At 33.9% G+C, this 20,346-nt stretch overlaps 3 protein-coding genes and 1 long non-coding RNA gene across 8 annotated transcripts; 2 read left to right on the forward strand and 2 right to left on the reverse strand.

Annotated features, from left to right (window-relative positions):
* Window positions 1–475: 475 nt before the first annotated feature.
* LOC112765948 (uncharacterized) lies at window positions 476–3,724 on the reverse strand. 2 transcript variants are annotated; one of them, XR_003183979.3, is made up of 8 exons: window positions 3,503–3,724; window positions 3,266–3,421; window positions 2,591–2,708; window positions 2,433–2,491; window positions 2,198–2,259; window positions 1,990–2,121; window positions 1,588–1,777; window positions 476–887 (listed from the first exon to the last, which is right to left on the reverse strand). It is a non-coding gene; the product is annotated as an uncharacterized lncRNA (long non-coding RNA). The 2 variants fall into 2 exon arrangements; XR_011875643.1 differs by lacking the exon at window positions 2,198–2,259 and having other exon boundaries at window positions 1,990–2,156; window positions 3,503–3,691.
* A 3,591-nt stretch (window positions 3,725–7,315) lies between these two features.
* Window positions 7,316–10,597, forward strand: LOC112764123 (putative RING-H2 finger protein ATL21B). Of its 3 annotated transcripts, none has more exons than XM_072223490.1 (3): window positions 7,316–8,458; window positions 9,522–9,982; window positions 10,494–10,597. In XM_072223490.1, the coding sequence occupies exons 1-2, from the start codon at window positions 7,747–7,749 to the stop codon at window positions 9,953–9,955; spliced, it is 1,146 nt and encodes a 381-aa protein (XP_072079591.1). In that variant the 5' UTR covers window positions 7,316–7,746; the 3' UTR covers window positions 9,956–9,982; window positions 10,494–10,597. The 3 variants fall into 3 exon arrangements, with proteins under 3 accessions (XP_072079591.1, XP_072079590.1, XP_025665443.1); XM_072223489.1 differs by having other exon boundaries at window positions 9,522–10,000; window positions 10,494–10,596; XM_025809658.3 differs by lacking the exon at window positions 10,494–10,597 and having other exon boundaries at window positions 9,522–10,140.
* Window positions 10,494–14,322, forward strand: LOC112764121 (phosphomevalonate kinase, peroxisomal). 2 transcript variants are annotated; one of them, XM_025809657.3, is made up of 11 exons: window positions 10,494–10,597; window positions 10,675–10,825; window positions 10,897–10,997; window positions 11,098–11,207; window positions 11,289–11,341; window positions 11,492–11,866; window positions 12,240–12,344; window positions 12,464–12,691; window positions 13,105–13,227; window positions 13,345–13,635; window positions 13,965–14,322. In XM_025809657.3, the coding sequence occupies exons 1-10, from the start codon at window positions 10,590–10,592 to the stop codon at window positions 13,609–13,611; spliced, it is 1,521 nt and encodes a 506-aa protein (XP_025665442.1). In that variant the 5' UTR covers window positions 10,494–10,589; the 3' UTR covers window positions 13,612–13,635; window positions 13,965–14,322. The 2 variants fall into 2 exon arrangements, with proteins under 2 accessions (XP_025665442.1, XP_025665441.1); XM_025809656.3 differs by lacking the exon at window positions 13,965–14,322 and having other exon boundaries at window positions 13,345–13,877.
* On the reverse strand, window positions 14,220–16,446 carry LOC112764118 (uncharacterized). The gene has a single exon (XM_025809654.3). It carries the CDS (start codon window positions 16,444–16,446, stop codon window positions 14,614–14,616), a length of 1,833 nt encoding a protein of 610 aa, XP_025665439.2. The 3' UTR covers window positions 14,220–14,613.
* Between the last annotated feature and the right edge of the window lie 3,900 nt (window positions 16,447–20,346).

Genomic DNA, 20,346 nt, shown 5'->3' on the forward strand with positions numbered 1-20,346 from the left:
CGACAACGTTGCCGTCGATATTATTATATAAAATCGACGCCATTTCTGTCGATATTTGATTCAATAAAATCGACGATGTTTTTGTTTATAATATGATTAATAAAATTGACAATGTTGCCGTCGATATTTGATTCAATAAAATCGACACAGTTGCCGTCGATTTAATTATTTAGATACCGACAAATTCTTTATCTATATTTTATTTTTTTTCTATTTTAATTTTAAAAAGCGACAGCTTTACCATCGATTCTAATAGTTATATGTTTTAATTATTTTTTCTATTTGAAAAATAGTAAACAATTAATGCAAATAAAATTTTAAATATAGAAATAAAATTTATACAGAATATTAGATAATAAGACAAATAAACTTTTAAATATAAAAATAAAATTTATACTAAATATTAGATAATGAGTTTACAAATTTATCAAAATAATAAATAATTTTCTAACATAAGGACTCAAGACAAGATAAATAACTAAAATTATACTTATATTTGTTTAAATTGCAATCCACTAATAATACAAAATATTCAAAATAATCAAAATAAAACCTATCAACTTGGTGCTACACCATTGCTGGAAACAACGGATCACAATAGAATTGGAGTAACTTGTTCACTCAGACTCAATCACCTCATTGATTGAGTGCCCACTGTAGGTATACATAGTAAGTAGTAACACCAATATTTTATATAAAAATATCATACCAATTCTTCTTCCTTGCTGGTTGAAGAAATTCCAAGTTTCCACAAGAAATTCCAAGTTTCCAAATGATGAGGCTCCTCAAATCACTGCTATATACAATACTAGGCTATTTGCTACTAGTCACACCATTTCTGTACTCCCTTCAGAGCTCCATCTTCAACTGATTCGATTGCAGAGGTACTGTATCACAATCTAGTTGTTAAATTCAAAGGTAATTTAACAAAAAATAAAAATAAGAAAACCATATTTAGAATTTCCATGCTCTCATGACACATTTAATAATAGCCTTGTACTTGTCTAAGTGATACAAATGTATTAATTTGCTAAGATAAGAAAATATAGATAAGCAAATAATTTATACTTTCACCATGAATGGTTTACACAAGTATAGATAAGCATGCATAATATTTTAATGTTAATAACTATGACTGCTAAAAAAAGATAAAACAAAAGAGAAGGGACATACAGAAAGTAAGGGAGAATTTTTTAAAAATAATATTAATAAAGTATAATTTTTATATTTTATTTAATTATATATATTACTATTTAAAGAGTTAATCCCTTACACAATATGTTTGCCGCATAACAAATCTGGTTCCTTTCTTGTTATATTGATATATATATGCCAGAAGTCAAATAAACATGAAAGACACTTTGCAGTCCATGCTACAAATAGACTTAAGTTATAAGTTTTAAACTGAAAGGATATATATTTCTATCCTCTTTATAACATGAAAGCAAGAGGACTTGCCAAAGGAGTTAAATTAGAATGTCAAATCTAACATTTCAAATGCATGAGGCTTTTTTTCTTCATCAGGTACAACAAATATTCCAAGATGCAGAGCCAGAGAATGCTCTAGAAGATGTGATAGATAAGAACCTTGAAGCAAACTATCCCATTGAATATGTGCTCAAGGTAGCAGAGATAGCAGGTCGGTGCTTGCAAGAAGATCCAGTAGAAAGGCCTGAAATGAGGGACTTGGTTGGAGCACTGTCACAGATAGTGTTGAACTCCATAGAATGGGAAGCATCACTTGGTGGAAACAGCCAAGTCTTCAGTGGTGTCTTTACTGGAAGATGAACAACACAACACAACTCACTCTCTTTCTCTTGTAATTATTGATCTTATTATGGTTTACATGTATAAGCACATGATTTTATATGACAAGAAATAGATGAACATATTGGTAGCTAACCAAAAAACAATACAAATATCAGTATATGAATACTTTTTACAGATGAAACGAAAGAAAAAGAAAGAAAGGGAAGGAATGGCGCCAACCTTGTGAATGGAATCCAGGGAATGAAAGTGGCGGGATTAGAATAGAACTAGAAATGCTGAGATCATAGTTTAGATGCTGCCGGTACATTCAACAGAATGATCCACTCCTCCATTGGTCATTTCAGCCATTATCTGTTGAGCAATATTAACATCTTAGTCTTTCTTCCCTGAAAATATAAATAATTATGCAGAAAAACTTAGAATGAACCTCTTTTATAGGTTTGTTATGATCTTTTGGGTTCACAAATTCATTAACCCCAAACTTCTTAGCTGCCAACAATAGTAAATGAGAAAATACCATCAATAAGTGAATACAATTTGTAGATTTAGGAATTTTCTCACATTAATACAGGCAGAGAATATTAGTCAAGATTCAAGAGCACTTAAATATATAAAGATGAATCTAAAATCTGAAAACTTCAATTCAATAGCAAAGTCAATACATTAAAATTGATATCCGCTCAAGCCAGGGGAACTTATTATCTTGCAATACAAAGGTACCCTGCAGCAAGTAGCAAACGAATACCATGACCATCCATTCCAATCTAAAACCATATAACAAACACACCACCAAATGAATACAGCTCTAATTTGAACTCACTCTATGGTTTGTTTTCAAGTTGTCGATTTGCTTCTTAAAGAGCTCAGTCCAAAAATCCTTGCAGATGAACTTTATGGCTTTTAGATGATCACTGAATCGCGGTCGCTCCATGGTGTACCTGACCAGTCACCAGAGTATGTTTAAACACACCAACACTTTCCTCCAATTCATTAAAATTTCATGATCAAACCATTATAAATAGTCATTAAGTAAAACTATATAGAGAAGCAGAATCATGAATCATAGTTAAAAGGCTTAATTTATTGGTGCATCTTAATTTGCAAGTTAACTTTCTAGATCGGTCCAACTAGTGTTAATGAATTTGGCGACAGATCTACATCCAGAATCAAAACACCTTATTCTTGATTTTATAATAAGGCTAGCACCTTATTTAAATAAAATAAATAATCAAAACACGTTATTCTTGCAACAAAACAACATAAAATATCAACAATTTAGTCAAGTAGTTTCCAAACAAAATCAGCAGCAATGTTCAGCAATTCAGATTAACAATCTAAATATTTCTCAGCTATTCAGAATCAAAACCTAATATAATCAAAACCTAAAAATTCACTAATCAAAAAACAAATCTCACTAAACTAATTACTAAAATCAAACTAACTAAACAAAATTAATTGAATTTAACATAAATTAAAAGAATTTTGAAACCAAAACCTGGAAGCATTGACTGTAGGAGATGATGGCTGCGGCACTGAGAAGATATGCGAGCCAGAACTGAGGGTGGATAAAAGGAGAGAGAGAGAGAGAGAGAGGTGTGGCGGTGGTGGGGCAGACGCTGCTACAGGTGGCACCGCGCGTGCTGGAGCTCACCTGAGACAAAGAGAACAAGAGTTTGAGCTTGATTTGTTCTGCGAACGAAAAAGAACGAGAGAAACAAGGGCTGTGTTCTACTGGTTCAGTGTTTAAAAGAGATGAGAAGAATGAGAAGGTAGCTCCGGTGGTTAGGGTGGCCGGCGGTGGCGCTGTGAGTGAGGAAAGGAGAAGAAGAAACTCGTGCGACAGAGAGAAGAAGCAGCTCGTTGAAGGAGAGAGGATCAAGCTCGTTTGATTTGTGATTTTGTGTGTGTGTGAAAGAAGCTCGATAGGGGGCGCGGGGTTGGTGTTTTTAGCCATAAAAATCGACGGTATATTTGTTGATTTTAATTTGAAAAAGAAGCAACGTCTTTAGCGTCTATTTTATACATTAAATTCACACTATTTATTTGGTTTCCAAAAGCGATTTGGACTGTTTAAATTTATTAACGGAAAGGTTGTCGATATTTTAAATATAAAAATAGACGTCATGTTCGTCGATTTTAAAATAAAAGTATTTTTGACTCCTATTTCGCCGACAATATGACGATAGTTAAAAGGGATTTAATGCATCATCAAAAAATCGACGATCAGGCTGTCGATTTTATTATTTTATTTTTAATTATTTTTTTAAACTATCGACAGCAAGCCATCGAAAAATATTGACAGGAGAGATAGCCGTTAATTTTTTGCGTCGATAAATACGCTTTTTCTTGTAGGGTGAGAGAGGCATACATCAATGGTCTCACCCGTACCAAGAGAATCAGTCAGGTATCTATTTCACCCGGAAGAGTGTTGCTTGGCGGGGTTGGCAACGTGTTGCGTGGCGGCGGCAGCAGCAGGTTGCGCGGCAGCGGAAGCAGGTTGCAGCGGCGATGATAAGCGAACAAGAGATACAACAAAGGAAGAGGATGAGAGAATGACAGTAATTGAAAGAGGAGAAAAAATCCTATTAGACCAAATGCTTCTCTTCTCTAAATCTGAAATTAAAAAGAAAATAGAAAAAAAGTGTAAAAAGCAAAAATTAGATGGATTAATATCTAATATTAATTTTTTTCAAAAAAAAAGGATGGGATATATTTTATAATTATTTTATGAGAAAATTCCACTCCCCTCCCTTGCGAGATGCTAAAATGACACTCCCCTCCCCTCTATTTTATAAATGTACATTCTCCTCCTTTCTAACTTTTAAAAAACATCATCTTTAATCCATTTTAAATTTTTTGTGTTAACTAATATTAACTTTATCCATTTTTTAAGAAAAAATAAATTATTTTTTGAAAAAATACTCATAGCAAAAATTTTATTTTTTATTATTAAATTTTTCTTACCAAAATATCTTTTAATAATTTTTTTATTGATTAAATTGTATTTCTACTAAAATATTTTTAAAAAATTAATAATTAAATTATTTTTTTCTAAGATACCTACCCTCAATAATTTTTTAATTATTAAATTATGATTTTACCAAAATTTTTGTTAACAATTATTTTTATATTTTACTATTAATTTTTTGATATCAATATATATTATTTTAACATTAAATAAAAAAATCTTACCACTGTTAATATGTTAATATGTATAACAACTAATATATATTGATATTGAAAAATAATCTTACTAAAATTTTTTATTTAATGTTAAAATAATATATATAAATATCGAAAAATTAATAGTAAAATATAAAAAAAATTGTTAACGAAAATTTTGGTAAAATTATAATTTAATAATTTAAAAATTATCGAAAGATATTTTAGAAAAAAATAATATAATTATTAAATTTTTTTAAAAATACAATTTAACCAATAAAAGAATAATTTATTAAAGGGTATTTTGGTAAGTAAATTTAATGATATAAAATAAAATTTTTGCTAATGCGTATTTTTTCTTAAAAAATGGATAAAGTTAACATTAGTTAACAGTTAACATTAGCTAACACAAAAAATTTAAAATGGATTAAAAATGAGGTTTTTTAAAAATTAGAAGGGATGAGAATGTACATTTATAAAATAGAGGGGAGGGAGTGTCATTTTAACATCTCGCAGGAAAGGAAAGTGGAATTTTCTCTTATTTTATTGATGGTTAATCATACTTTTACATAAAAGTAGGAGTAAAGAATTCATGGCCAATTTTTATAAGTATTTTTAACTTTTCAAAACTATAATTACCTATATATATTTTTTTTTATAGTTGACATGCAACTATCTTAACTTTACATGAAAATAACTACACGTAAATTTTTATTTTTTTGAATTTACCAAATTAAAAAAAAACTATTTAAAAACTTAAGGCTAGTTTAATTTGTATTTTTATTTTTAGTATTTTTTATTTTCTGGATTTTATAAAAAAAATGAAACATGATGTGAAAATGAAAAATAAAATTTTATTATTTTTATTTTTTCACAAAATTAAAAAATAAAAAATACTAAAAATAAAAAAATGAACCAAATACACTTTTAATATTTTTAAAAAGTATAAACACTTCTCTAAAAAGCTATACGAACCCGTGGTGCCCACGCATTACCTGAAATCACCCGATATATTCCATCGTTTCTTAAATACATTTAAAAGGTTAAAATTAAATACTACCTGCTTCAAGTCATCCTAATGAGCTCACTAAATTTATTATTTTAGTTTACAACTAAAAAGACAGTGACGTTCCAGTGAAGCCCTTCCCCAGAATATCATCCGCCTGAACAACATTTTTAATTGATTGGAATCCACTCTAACATATTTAGTCAGACTATAATATTTGGGAGATCAAAGCTAAAAAAATCTAAATTTATCTTATTTAGTATATATTAATTATTGTTAAATTAATAAATAATAAATAAAATAAATTTGAGTTAATTTTTTTATCTTTATAGTATTACTGTTCTTATTTTTTGACTCTTCTTACATTTACCATTTAAGTTAAGTTCTTTTGTATCTATTATTTTAGGATTAAATATGATTTTAATTTTCAACGTAGAAGTAAAAAATTTATTTCGTTTTTGGTCTTTTTTTCGCTACAAAATAATTCCAAAGATTTCAATTAATTTTAAAATCATCTTTTTTATCAAATTTTTAATTTTTATTCCAAAAATACCCTTAACTAAGAATATTTCATTTTGTAAGTGGGGAAAGGGGAAAGGGGGAAGGGATTCGCAGGGAGAAGGGGAAAGGATCTCGCCGCTCCAATTCGCCGCCGCTGCTCCAATCCCATTGCCGCTTCTCGTTGTCGTTCGGTGGCTGGATCTCGCCGCTGCTCCTCTGGTCTCGGTGGAGGTGCTCGATGGTGGTGGGTTCTGGTTCGAGGCAAGAACAGGACCGTCGCTGCTCTTCGTCGTTCAGTGGCTGGATCTCACCGCTGCTCCTCTGGGCTCGGCGGAGGTGCTCGATGGCGGTGGGTTCTGGTTCGAGGCAAGAACAGGGGAAGGCTTCGGTGGTGAGCCGAGAGAGGAGAAGAGCTCGCGCTGTGACGGTGCGCTAGGGTAGCGCGAAGAGATAAGAAGAAAAGGGTTGCGGCGCTTTGATGGCAGATCGGCCCTATGATGGCTGTGATGGCGGTTTCGGGTGGCTCGCCGGCATCTGCTTCTGCTTCCATTCTTCTTTTGCTTTTGCTTCTATTCTACTTTTGCTTCTATTATGTTGTTATTTTTTATTATTGTTGTTTCTGGTTGCTTCTGCTTCTGATTGATTATGTTGTTTCATTGTTGTTGTTGTTTTGCTCCTGCTTCTGTTTCTGCTTGATTCCATTGTTGATACATTGGTAATTCATTGTTGTTGTTGTTGTTGTTGTTGTTGTTGCCCTGTTCCTGCTTCTGCTTGATTACATTGTTGATTCATTGTTTATGTTACTTCTGGTTCTGTTTCTGCTTGTGTTTGTGCTTCTGCTGGTGCTTGATTTTGGGAAAAAAAGGGAAAGGGGTATTTTGGTTCGAATGACGGTTTTAAAACAAATTGAAACTTTCGAGACCATTTTATAGCAAAAAAAAAGTCGAAGACGAAATAAATTTTCGACCTCTACGTTAGGAACCAAAATCATAGTTAACCTATTATTTTATTTATCACTTTGAACACATCTTAACTATGATGTCTATACATCTATTCACTATTCAGCAGCATGGATATAAATAATATTTCACATTTACATAATATCCACCACAGTTACCTCATCATATTTGGTGGCAAAACAAAAGTTGCTTTCTGTGGTGCACCCCACTAATAGGTTCAATCATGCACCCATTTGCATTAAGGGAGGTGCACCTAAGTGCAGATGCACCTAAGACAACACCCCCAAAGTAATAATACCGAAAGAAGCTAAGGTTAACCCAAACCCCAAAACCCAATTAACTCCAAACATGAGCTTTCCCATAATCCTCCTCCTTCTTTTCTTCGTCTCCTTCAAGCCTCCTCAAAAACACGTTATTGTGTCATCAACCACACAAGACACATGCTTGGATGCTGTTTGCAATCTAAGGGAGCCAGTAATTCGATTCCCTTTCCAAATAGAACCAAACTCATCATCATCATGTGGGTACCCAGGTTTCACAGTAACATGCAACAACCGTGGCCAAACACTCCTCAACCTACCTCATTCAGGAGGAGAATTCAGCATCAAAGGGATAGACTACGACACTCAACAAGTGTGGGTAAACGACCCTGACAATTGCCTTCCAAAACGCATACTCTCTCTCAACCTCTCTTCATCCCCATTCGAAGCCGTTTACAACCAAGAATTCACGTTCTTCAACTGTTCCATGAACTTGGAGTATCTCAAGCATAGGTACAATCCCATAGCTTGTCTCAGTGATCCAAAGCACGTGCTTTTTGCAACGTCTTCGTCAACCGTTGTTGTTTACTTGTCGTCGATTTGTAACGTGGTTAAGAGGGTGAAAGTGCCGGTTGGGGTGCCGTTTTACGAACATGTTGTGTCGTCTAACCTCAGCGATGATTTGAGGTTGTCGTGGGAATGGCCAGAGTGTGGGAGGTGTGAGTTACACGGTGGAAGATGTGGCTTTGAGAGCAACACCACTTCGCATGTTGTGTGTTTCAACGATTTCCCTTCAAAAGGTACCACACTGCCACACACACTCCATTAACTATTATATTTGTTGTTTGGTTTGAGTTTTTTTTTTTCTTTCCAATTTTAAAATTTTATAAAAAAATTAAATCAACAACATTGTTACGTAAAAAAAAAAAAGTATAGATTTTGCTAGGTAGATAATAACTTTTGTAAATAATTTTTGTAAATACTCCATTCCAAATTACCTCCTAAACCTAGTATTAGAATAACAATCTGTACACTTGGTGAATTAAACATCCAATTATGGTTAATTGTGTATGAGTAAATCGAATCAAAAGAAATAACTATCCAATTAAAAATAATAAACATAATCATCTGCATACCTATTAAATTTAACATCTGACAAATCTATTGTTCATATTATTTAGTATTCTCATTGTTTATCTATATTTTTTCAAAAAATATATACTAAATTAGACATTCGTATAGTGTATGTATTAATATATAAAATATATATTAAAAATAAATTATATAATATATATTTACAAATAAATACATAATAATTAATTTAATAGTTAATTTTTTAATGTTAATATAGTATTTTTGTGAAATCAAATAGGCCCTTAGAATCTAACTCATTTCATGCAAGCTTCAACTTTTTTATGCATTTATTGCCTATGCTTAATTACAATTTGATTTTCCTAGGTAAATTTTGAACTCCTTTCCTCTAGGAGATCTATAATTTAATTCGAGAAAATATTAGTATTTGTGTTTAAATAATTCATGGTTGGAAAAACTTGTGGTGGTGGGTGATTGGGTTAGTGGTCACGTCAAAGGGGTTAGAATAGGAGTATAATTTCTTTTTTCTTTGTAATATCCATGTTATGAAAATATTATTATTGTGGTCATTATCAACATTAAACAATGGAGACGTGGACATGTAAACAAAAACAGATGAAATAATGCAAATAGAACGGTTCCACTCAGCTTATAAAATGTAAAAGGATAATAATATCTATAAAATGAAACATGAAGTACAATTAAACATGAAAATTTACAAAATTTGCCACGGATTTTTCTCTCTTATTTATATATTTATTTTTTTGACAGGGTTTTCTCGTTGTGCACAATATGCAATAGTTATAGGCTTAGGAGTACCAGCATTATTGTGCTTCATTGGGATATTGAGTTGCCTGTGCAGCAAGCTCAAAATCTTAGCCCACCGTTGGGTCTGGGACCGTCAAACTGTACCAGATTTCGAGCCCCTTATTAGCCCACAACAAACTATCATTTTGGGCCTAGATGGGCCAACTATTGAGTCGTACCCAAAAATGGTTGTGGGGGAGAGCCCAAATATTCTTCCGAAGCCCAATGACAACACATGCCCAATATGCTTGTCGGAGTACAAGCCCAAAGAGACAGTGAAAAGAATACCTGAATGTCTTCATTGCTTTCACGCTCAATGTATTGATGAGTGGCTTCCATTGAATGCTTCTTGCCCAATTTGCCGAACTTCTCCCAACAAGTTACCTGCAGCAGCTTAATCCATCATTAGACTCTCATACTTAATAGTTAATACTAGTTTACCAGTAATTAATACTTCTACCACTTCAATTCTTTGTCTCTCCCTACTCCCTAGTTTTTTTGCTTCAAATTTGTAGCATGTGTAATACTTTCTTTTTTGCTTTAAATAAAATGTTGAAACTAACCAACCCCTGAACTACCTAAACTATTCTAGTGTTTGTAATCAGCTGGAGATTGGAGAGCAAATTAGTATGAACAGATTTTAGAACAGTTTGAAAAATTTTTACATGTACACAAAAGATTAGTCACTAATCAGTTACGATGATGTATCTACATTGATTTAAATATTTTATATTGAGTTACATATTTTTTCAAGTAAATAATTAATTATCGAAATAATTAAACCTAATATAATAGAATAAATCCTACACACATTTGCAGATCTTACTGCATGCAGGGAACACGTGCAACGCGAGCCCAATATTACCATTTACTAATTATTTATTTTTAATATTTATAATTGATTATCTTTCATTTACATTTTCTGAAACAAAGCAGAATGCAAGAGATCGATCGCATTAATGACTGTGTAGAAGATCACTGATCCGCACTCATAAATCATAATTGAGGCATTCCGAATTCCGCACTAACACGATGGCCGTGTAAGTTAATCCACCACTTCTTCCCAACTTACCAACTAAACTTGGCTTAATTAAGTTTGTTTATTCACTAATGACAGGGTTGCATCGGCACCTGGGAAGGTGTTAATCACCGGTGGTTACCTGATTTTGGAGAGACCCAACGCAGGTCTCGTGCTTAGTACGAATGCTCGCTTTTACGCCATCGTTAAGCCTCTTCACAACGAAATCCAACCTGATAGCTGGGCTTGGGTGCGGTTTAATTCCTTAATTTTAATTAAATTACTTAATTAAGTTAATTAATTGGTTCTTTCTTCGTTCAGGCTTGGGCAGACGTCAGATTAACGTCTCCGCAGCTCGGCAGAGAAGGACACTACAAGCTCGCGCTCAAGAATCTCACTGTCCAAAGTGTTTCTTCCTCAAGGCACGTTTTTTATTTTTTTATTTCGCATTATTATATTTGTTTGATTAGTGGCTTCAGTGGAATAAATAGTTAGGTGCTTAATTTGTTTTGTTTTTTTCAGTGAAGGGGGAAATCCTTTTGTGGAATATGCAGTGCAGTATTCTGTGGCTGCTGCTTATGCAACATTGGATAACAATAAAAAGGAAGTGTTGCACAAGCTTCTCTTACAAGGTAGTAACCGGTGCTGATTTTGTTAACTCTTTCAGTCAACTACTTCACATTTCAATTTTTGTAACTGAATTGGTCTTGTAGGACTTGACATCACCATTTTGGGTTGCAATGATTTCTATTCATATAGAAATGAGGTAATTTACCCCTACCCAATTTTGTTTGTACGTAATTTCTACCATTAGATGTGTTTAACACTTGATTTAAGGATTGAATGATGTGTGCTAGCTTAGTGTACAAAGTAGAATGATCATGAGTGAAGTTTTGATGTTGCAAAACTTGTGCAGATTGAGAGACGTGGACTCCCTTTGACACCGGAGTCATTGGCGAGTATTCCTCCTTTTGCATCCATAACATTCAATACTGATGATGGTGGAGATTGCAAGCCTGAAGTAGCTAAGACTGGTTTGGGCTCATCTGCTGCTATGACAACTGCTGTAATTGGTGCTTTACTTCATTACCTTGGTGTCATAAAGCTTTCCTCTTCTAAAGATCAACAGGATAGGAAGGATTACACAGATATTGATTTGTTGCATAAAATAGCTCAAACTGCTCATTGTATTGCCCAAGGAAAAGTTGGCAGTGGGTTTGATGTCAGTTCAGCTGTGTATGGCAGTCAACGTTATGTGCGGTTTTCACCGGAAGTGATTTCCTCCGTACAGGTATTCAGCACTTACCCTTTTAATGTGTCTTGTGTTTTAGGCAAAAAATGCTTTAATTATGTTGATTCCTGTTGCACACTTTTGTGTGTATATATATATATATATATATATGCATTTCAACTGGTCATGCTGGTATTGTGAATATTTATCGACTAAATATGTAACTGGTATGAATGACTCTCCAGATTTGTTTGGCCTAAATATACTCAATTACAAGAACATTAGTTTTCCTTGATGTACAACAAAACTTGAGCTCTCTAACTCTTGCTACTAGCCCCATCATTTTAGTTTGCCATTCCAGTTGCTAAACATGTTAGGATCTTCTATTGGTTATCTCTTACAGTGACTAGATATTGTTTTGCTGACATTGCAGGTTGCAGCACAAGTATTGCCTGTACCAGAAGTTATCAGTGACATTCTGAATGGAAACTGGGACCATGAGAGGACTGAGTTCTCTTTACCACCTTTGATGACTCTGGTAAGCAATTTAAATCTCTTATACCCCCACATTTTCCTTTTACTTCAGGTTGAATGACTTTCTTATCAGAAGAATATGAAGTCTATTGGTTAATATTCTGACTATATATCGTTTTTTAGTTACTAGGAGAACCAGGAACTGGTGGTTCATCTACGCCATCAATGGTTGGTGCTGTAAAAAAATGGCAAAAGTCTGACCCTCAGAAATCCCTGGACACATGGAGAAGACTGTCAGAGGCGAATTCGCAGTTAGAAATTCAACTGAACTTTTTGAGTAAATTAGCAAAGGAACAATGGGATGCATATAAATCTGTGATTGATAGCTGCAGCAAGCTCAGATCAGAAAAGGTATTTCTTTCAAATCATTTGTGGTTGTTTAATTAATGGAAGTAACATCAAAATTAGAATTTTTACTCCTGTGGATGTAGAGTAAACTGATTGATAATGCTCACTGTTAAATAACTAGAACATTTTGGCCTTATGGTATGCCTTGCATTAGATTAAATTTCTACATTCCTGTTTATTAGTTATTTTAATGAGATAGGACATCTTTACTATTAGACTTATACAATTAAGTTGACTTTTGATGGGTTTGAAAGAGATTATATATCCAATTTTACTGTTTGCCTGGTTTTCAGTTTCAAGTGGTGTGACTGAATTTCTAATGCACATATGTGATATCATGTTCTTGAGACTATACTTCAGGCTCTCATGTTCTTGCTTTTCTTCTTGTGTTGATGTTGAAAATACAATTCTCACAGTGGATAGAGCAAGCTTCTGAACCTAACAAGGAAGCAGTTATTAAAGCATTGCTAGGTGCAAAAGAAGCTATGCTTGGGATTAGATATCATATGCGCCTAATGGGTGAGGCTGCAGGTGTTCCTGTAAGTTCCTTTCATTGATTTGGCACTTATTATTAGGCTTCTTCTGTTTGAAAGATGTTGATTATAAATTATATCTGCTGGTAGAATATCACTACTCTTTCCTTGCAATTCATGCAGATTGAACCAGAATCACAAACAAAACTTTTAGATGCTACACTGAACTTGGAAGGAGTGTTGTTGGCTGGAGTTCCAGGAGCAGGAGGATTTGATGCTGTCTTTGCTGTTACTTTGGGAGATTCAAGCAGCAATGTGTCAAAAACATGGAGCTCACTCAATGTTCTTGCCCTTCTGGTTAAAGAAGATCCTTGTGGCGTTTCTTTAGAAAGTGCTGACCCAAGAACAAATGAAATCACTTCAGCTGTATCTTCAATTCATATTGAATAATTTCATTTCCATCAATTAAATATTGTAAGTCACCATAAAATTAAATCGTGTAATGTGTCTTATAGACTAGGCTTAGTTTCTTTTCAATTTCAGGCTGGGGAAAAAAAATTTAGTGGACGATTTAAAATAATAAGGCTGTGTGTATTATTTTTTCTTTTGGTTTCAGTGTCCGCCACCAATTTGTCTGTATTGCTGAGTAGGAAATATTTTAAACTTAAAATTTTTCTACAACCAGAGGAAAATAAAAAGGATTATAAAGTCTCCAATTCATTGCTTATTAGAATGTTTCTGTTTCTATATTGCTGGTTGAGAGCATATGTTAAATAACACTCTGTTCCTCGCTTTATTTGCAGATGAAATGATTATTGCATCTCCCAAGATACAGATTCCCTTTGGTACCCAGAGCCCAGAGGATTTGTTTCATTTGATAAATTTACCTAAACCGTAAATTGAGTTATCATTTTTGACAAGTTTTATGTGATGTAATTGGGATTATTAAATTTTATGTAAAACGTAACTTGGCACATTAGTGTTTGTTATATTTTAAGGGAGCCATGAAAAGCTAAAAAAGTATAGTATTTATTTACCATAAGTACTATGACAAAGGCTTTTCATTCCTGACAATTCAGAAGATATTATATTTGATAAATAACCATTCACCATTGTGTAATAGAACTATACAATTAAGTACGCAAACAATGCTCATTAATATACACACCCTAAACGTCTTGTAGGAGCTCAGCAAAGGTACGAAGAAGAGTAAAGGGAGCAGCTTTGCAAAGATGAAGCAGTCATCTAAAGTTCTATCTCGGAACTCATCAAAGAGAATAAAGTGACTGTAAAAAAAATCCCTCACCATCAACTCATTCTGATAATTTAGTTGTCGTGAGTGTGGTACTTCTTTCATACTTGAGCTAGCATCTGATTCACACTGATTTTGGTGTTTTCTGCAACGAACTGGACTCATGTTGGAAATGGCTGAGACCAAAACTGAGAATTGTGCTATCCACCCAGATTAGGATATTCATTGTCTATCCTAAAACTGACACACTCTGCCAGAGCTTTTGCATTCAGCTCCCTAGCATATCTCCAGACATAGTTCAGACCTACAAGAAGCTCAGTGATTGCTTCTTCTGTCTTCTCTTGATCCGCAAAGTAAAGGGTTTGTACGAGAAGCACGTTTGTCCGGGAAACAAAGCTCTGCTGTTCGAAACTTCTCTCAGACTGCCATCTTATCATATTATGAGCAAGTGGTGCCAGCCACTCCAATATGCTTGTCATTGCTTCATTCCATTCTTCAGCAAGACTTGTGTCATAGACCAATGATGACGCCGACATAGACTTGGTATACGGCTTTAACTTCGCTCTAAGTGCAGTTCTAACACGACCAGGGAGCATGCTGTATAGGTCATCTCTTGCATCAGGACCAATCAGGTTGGAAGAAGCTGCTAGCTTCTCAATCACAATGATAACATTTGCATAGTGCAACGCCAATGCAGCAGCACCAAGAGTTTCGGGTGGAGGCTTTAGTAGCTTGCATAAGGATTTGAAGACTGATTGACCATGATGAAATAGTCTTCCAGGGAGAATATTTGAATGAGCCTCTTTGGGATTATTGGTTCCATAAAGAACACTCTTTGTGCTTGAGTGGCATTCGGAAACTGAAGTGTCTGAAGCCATGCATCCTTTGAAAGGTCCTACTTGAGTCAGTCGACTTGGTCGTGAGTGACTTTCCTTCCCAGTTAAAGCTGCCGAGTGTCCATAAAACTTCCAAATCTTGCTCTTTTTAGTTTTTCCAGAAACTGGGGCTGATTGATTCAGATTCCTTCCAAGAGGACCTGAATAAAAATTAACACTTGGATGCTTTGCTGAAATTGGTCCTGATTTTGTTGACGAGTCACCAAGAGGACCGGAACGGAAAATGCTGGTTTTGTTTGTTCCACCAATTGGACCTGATCTACCAATAGGACCTGATCTAGCAGTAAGAGCATGGAGATTAAGGGGCCCTGAAGAAAATCTTGGAATGCTGTTCTGCGATGGGTTGCCTGTAGATTGCAACAATGTAGAAACTGATTGACTTCTATAAATAAACTCTGAATTCAAGACACCTGAATTATTGGTTCCATCAGCTTCTACCACCTCTTGAATTCCAAACACCTGGTTGATCCGATGGAATATCGTGAACAAGGATCTTGCTAAAAGATTTATCGTGTAGTCATATGTCCTGTTCCATAAAGAAACCTCCCGTAACTCCTTTAACTCCTGCCTCTTCCACCCAACCTTCTTTTGAAACTCAATTAAAGTTATGGCATCTGACTCACCGCTCGCCTTCATTCTTGTAAGAGTTTGCTCAAGATCAGCAAGCACTTCCATTTCTTGATACAAACTTGCATTAGCTGATATGAACTTCTCCATCCTTTTGATCTTTTTTTCCATCTTCTTGAAAGAGAATTCCCACCCATATGGATCGAAACTCATAACGATGAAGTCATAAAAGGCATTCTCAAAACCTTTAAGTCTCGGATCACTGCATTTCTTACCAAGTCTGGACACAGATTCAGCCACATGTGCCATGTTCTCGAGTATCTCTGCACAGATCAAACGTTCAATGAAATGATCATCCTCAGAAACTAGCTTTCTTATGCCAACCGAATTTGTGATCTCCTCTCTCAACTTAGCAATCTGTTTATCACTCAAAGTCTGCCATAGATTAACCAGCTTGGACATCAAGCTTGCCACTTCAAATGCTAATACTTCAACCACAACCTTCTCAGCATTAGCATCATGCTTCCGAGGAACCTTCCAGAGAGTGCGAAACCATGATTCTGCAACCATTTTTTACGAAAGAATGGTAAAACAATGCACTCTTAAGACAAATCCTTCGTCATAGCTCTGTATTACATGGAAAATAAAATACAAAATGAAGATTGTTAAAATAGGCATTAAATATGCAATACATTTATCAGATAAATTTCAACAAGTATCAAATAATTTCATATTCTCAGTGCAAAAACCTCAAGAAAAAGAATACTAAAGAAGCACTTGCCTGCTACTCCAAGTGTTTTAGTGGGAAATAGTTTCACATTATTATTTGTATTATTGAAAGACTTGCATGTTTCAGGTACAAAACTAGATGATTTATTAAATCAAAAGCATGTGTTTCCTAGTCTTTACTATTCTATTTCTATCTTTGCTCCCCCTTTTTTTATGTGGTTCATATTTATTCCCCATGTTATGCAAATAATGGATAGATGAAAAGAACAAAATATTTGAAGTTTGAAATGCATATATCACAGGGAATGATGAAGTGACAATTTATCAATTAGAAAAATTGTTTTAGGAATTAAACAGGGATACAATGCACCAAAAGTTTTTGACTATGTGACATCAAATCTATCTTGGTTGATGAAAACTTCGACTGAAAATACAACTAAAGAAAGCTTAACTTTATAAATTAAAAAAATAAGGGAAAAAAGAAAACGAAGACAAAAGTTTCATGTTTAACTGAATTTGTCAAAGAATATAATTCTAACAGATGTATTAATTCCTTGAATCAAATCTTCAAAATCAAACAAGCATAAGCTGGGTCCAGTGCCTCTGAAAAAACTACATATGATAAGTAAAAAAATAATGTTTATATTCCCCCTCCTTCTTACTCTCTTTGGGGCTTGTCCTAGCTCCTCTAATTTCTGATGGATTGAAATGCTTAGTTGAGAAGCTAGACAAAAAGAGAATATGAATTTTCTTTTATGGTACACATTGCTGAAGAATATATACCGAGGAGAAAGAAAGCTACATGACATAAAAACCTAAATCTGGATCCTATTCTCTACTTACTCATTCAATAAATCAAGAATCAATCAAATTTCAAAGTTGAAAGAGACTCCAATTTTTTCCCTTTCCTTCTCTTGGGGTCAGTTTAAAACTTTAAAAATAGTTTCATATCCATTCACACAACTAAAAGGAAAACGACATTTTAAACCAAATCAATCCTTAGCAAAACCCAGATTCCAAAATTATTTATTTCCTTGAAAAACACACAAATTTACAATCTTTTTGGCAAAATGACCACACTTTATATCACTTCACCAGCTTGTTTGCTTATTATATAGAGAAAAAAAAATGCTTTTGCAATCAAAACTCAAATCCTAGCAGCATAAAGTGATTCTATTTAGAAAAATGGCACACAAAAAATATAATCAATAAAATCAAAGGAGGAGCATGATGAAGTGAATAGAGTTGCATACAGGGAGGCCCAAGGAAACTCACCAATCACAGAAGGCAGAACTATCCCAAGAATCTTTGAGCTGGGAACAACACAATAGAGCAAGAAGATGAAGAGAGAGAGAGAGAGAGAGAGAGAGAGAGAGAGAGAGAGAGAGAGAGAGAGAGGTTAGATGGGAAGCTGCAGTGTAAGGAAATAAGGTGCACATGGAATGGAAACAAAGCATGAATTGGACAGACACATATGCAGAGAAAGCGAGTGAAAAACTAAGGACATCCTAAATAAATGTAACATAATTTTTAATTTTTTAACAAATTTTCATACCTCATTCTAAATAATATTAATATAAATATTTAATTTATATGTACTTTCTTGTGTAAAACAATTTAGACAGATTTTAATTATGAATTATTATAGCAATATAAATATTTAACTCAAACATCTATTATAATTGTAAAACAATTTAATTAAATAATAGTGTATAAATATGATTAAATAAGGGTGTAATTATATAACGATTAGTAAACTCTTAATATAACAATAAATGTATCAACTCTTGTTTTTAAGTTGTTAACTTATTATTACTATATGTGGAAAACTTGGAAACCAATCCTGATTTGGATCCCCTAAGGATTTTAGTTAGTGAATACTAGAACTAGATGATGGTCAATTGTTGTTGAAATTTGTCCTTTTAAGAACTAGGAAGTAAGAGTTGTTAGAATTGTAACTATTTTATGTTAATTATTTCTGAAGTTTTCAGTTCAATAGTGAATGAAATATCGGACTACTAAAAAAAATTAGTGTGTTTTCTTTTTTATTTTTTTTCTGTTTCGGGTTATATGGTTGGTCTTTTATTTTTCATATTTTAAAACATCTTTTTATGTGAAGGCTATGCAGCTTTAAATAAGAAAAATACAAACTCTATTATAGGATTTATAGAGGAAATGGATCCTCTCCAGTTTTTTTAACACTTGAGAGAATAAAGTGTGATATCTCACCTTTAACTTTACAAATGGGACTAAAACTAAAGAGGAGAGAGAACAATAAAATGTGAGATTAAACACTGGATACCATCCAGTTTTTTTCTACTGGAGAGAATCCACTCTCATTTATAGGTACGTCAACCTAACCATTTACGTTGTATTTTCTAAAATCACTTTTTTTTGTGACTAAACAGAAAAAGAAAAACAGAGACAAAATCAAATTAATTGGTTAGATTCATATCTAAATTTATTAGACGTTGAAACTCCCTCCATAGTTGACTTCAATTCCAGTGAATGTTCGCATCAGAAGTAGCTGCTCTAGCCATACAATTTGTAGCACTATTTGTATTCCTTTGAATCAAAAGAATAGAAACTCTCCAATTTCAATTCATAACCTCATGTATATGCTTTGTCAAATTTCATTCTGAAATATCCTTACCAAGAAAAGAGCTTCTAAACCGTCTGTTTTACAAATAACATCACGAAATCCACTATCCCAAACTAGAAATAAACCTCTCCAAATCGCATACAATTCAGCAAAAAAATACTGCACACTTCAATTTTTCCAGTACAACCTTTCAACCAACATCCATCAGAATTGCGAATGATACAATCAAAACCAGCATAGCCAAAAGGAGCAAAATAACTAGCATCGCAATTCAATTTAACAGAATGAATTGGAGGTGGAACCCAATGCAAACAAAGCGAAGGAGGAGACAAAGATTGATGCATAGCAAAAATAGGGTGGAACTCCCTTACTGAACTACGAATCAAACTCACCACTTTACTAGCACTCCAAGAGTCATCTGTATTAAATAAGTTATGATTCCTGCTTCTCCAAAGAAACCAGATGGTCGAAAAGAAAAGAAAAACATCTCCACTCCTTGTACCTCTGTAGAGCCAATCACGTAAATCCGAGTTATCTGAATACAGGCCTAAAAGGTTCCAGACCTCCTTGGCACTAGGGCACTCATGAAGACAATGAAGAATGGATTCAAAACCATTTTGACACCGATGACAAGTGCTAGATAAAGTTAAGCCACGACTCAAACGAAACTTTGCCGTAGGAATAGCGTTATGAAGACTGAGCCAAATCAAGAACTTGTACTTCTTAGGAATATGCAGTCGCCATACCCACAACCAATTATCACGCTCATTCCAGTCAAACTTTCTTTTGGTTAGCCAACTGTACCCACTCCTAACTGAGTAGAGTCTAGAAGATACCACACCCCACGACCAACCCGAACTCTCTCCAGCATCCAAATCCGGATTATAAGCATTCAAATGCTGTTTGACATCTTCTGAAATGTTAGAGAAAACATCATGGAGATTCCATTGACCATCTTTTCAAACGTTTCTAATAGTTAATCAGAGTCAGATATATGTATAAAAGGGACATCTTGAGCAATTGGACCCTCAATACTCCAATTGTCAAACCAAAAAGAATGATCAAGTGATCCAATACACCAAGAGAAGGCATCCTTAAGAGTACCAAAAGCCTTTGAGATACTCTTCCAAACATGAGAA

This window comes from Arachis hypogaea, chromosome 17 (genome assembly GCF_003086295.3).
Source record: "Arachis hypogaea cultivar Tifrunner chromosome 17, arahy.Tifrunner.gnm2.J5K5, whole genome shotgun sequence".
In the NCBI taxonomy this organism is placed as follows: domain Eukaryota; kingdom Viridiplantae; phylum Streptophyta; class Magnoliopsida; order Fabales; family Fabaceae; genus Arachis; species Arachis hypogaea.

What these genes read in the sequence shown, in the direction of transcription:
- LOC112764123 (XM_072223490.1), top strand. Translation starts at nt 7,747, where the DNA reads ATGAGCTTTCCCATAATCCTCCTCCTTCTTTTCTTCGTCTCCTTCAAG. An exon ending in CAACGATTTCCCTTCAAAAG is followed by an intron (nt 8,459 to 9,521) that starts GTACCACACTGC and finishes TTTTTTTGACAG; the next exon opens with GGTTTTCTCGTTGTGCACAA.
- LOC112764121 (XM_025809657.3), top strand. An exon ending in TCTATTCATATAGAAATGAG is followed by an intron (nt 11,342 to 11,491) that starts GTAATTTACCCC and finishes AAACTTGTGCAG; the next exon opens with ATTGAGAGACGTGGACTCCC. An exon ending in AAGTGATTTCCTCCGTACAG is followed by an intron (nt 11,867 to 12,239) that starts GTATTCAGCACT and finishes CTGACATTGCAG; the next exon opens with GTTGCAGCACAAGTATTGCC.
- LOC112764118 (XM_025809654.3), bottom strand. Translation starts at nt 16,446, where the DNA reads ATGGTTGCAGAATCATGGTTTCGCACTCTCTGGAAGGTTCCTCGGAAG.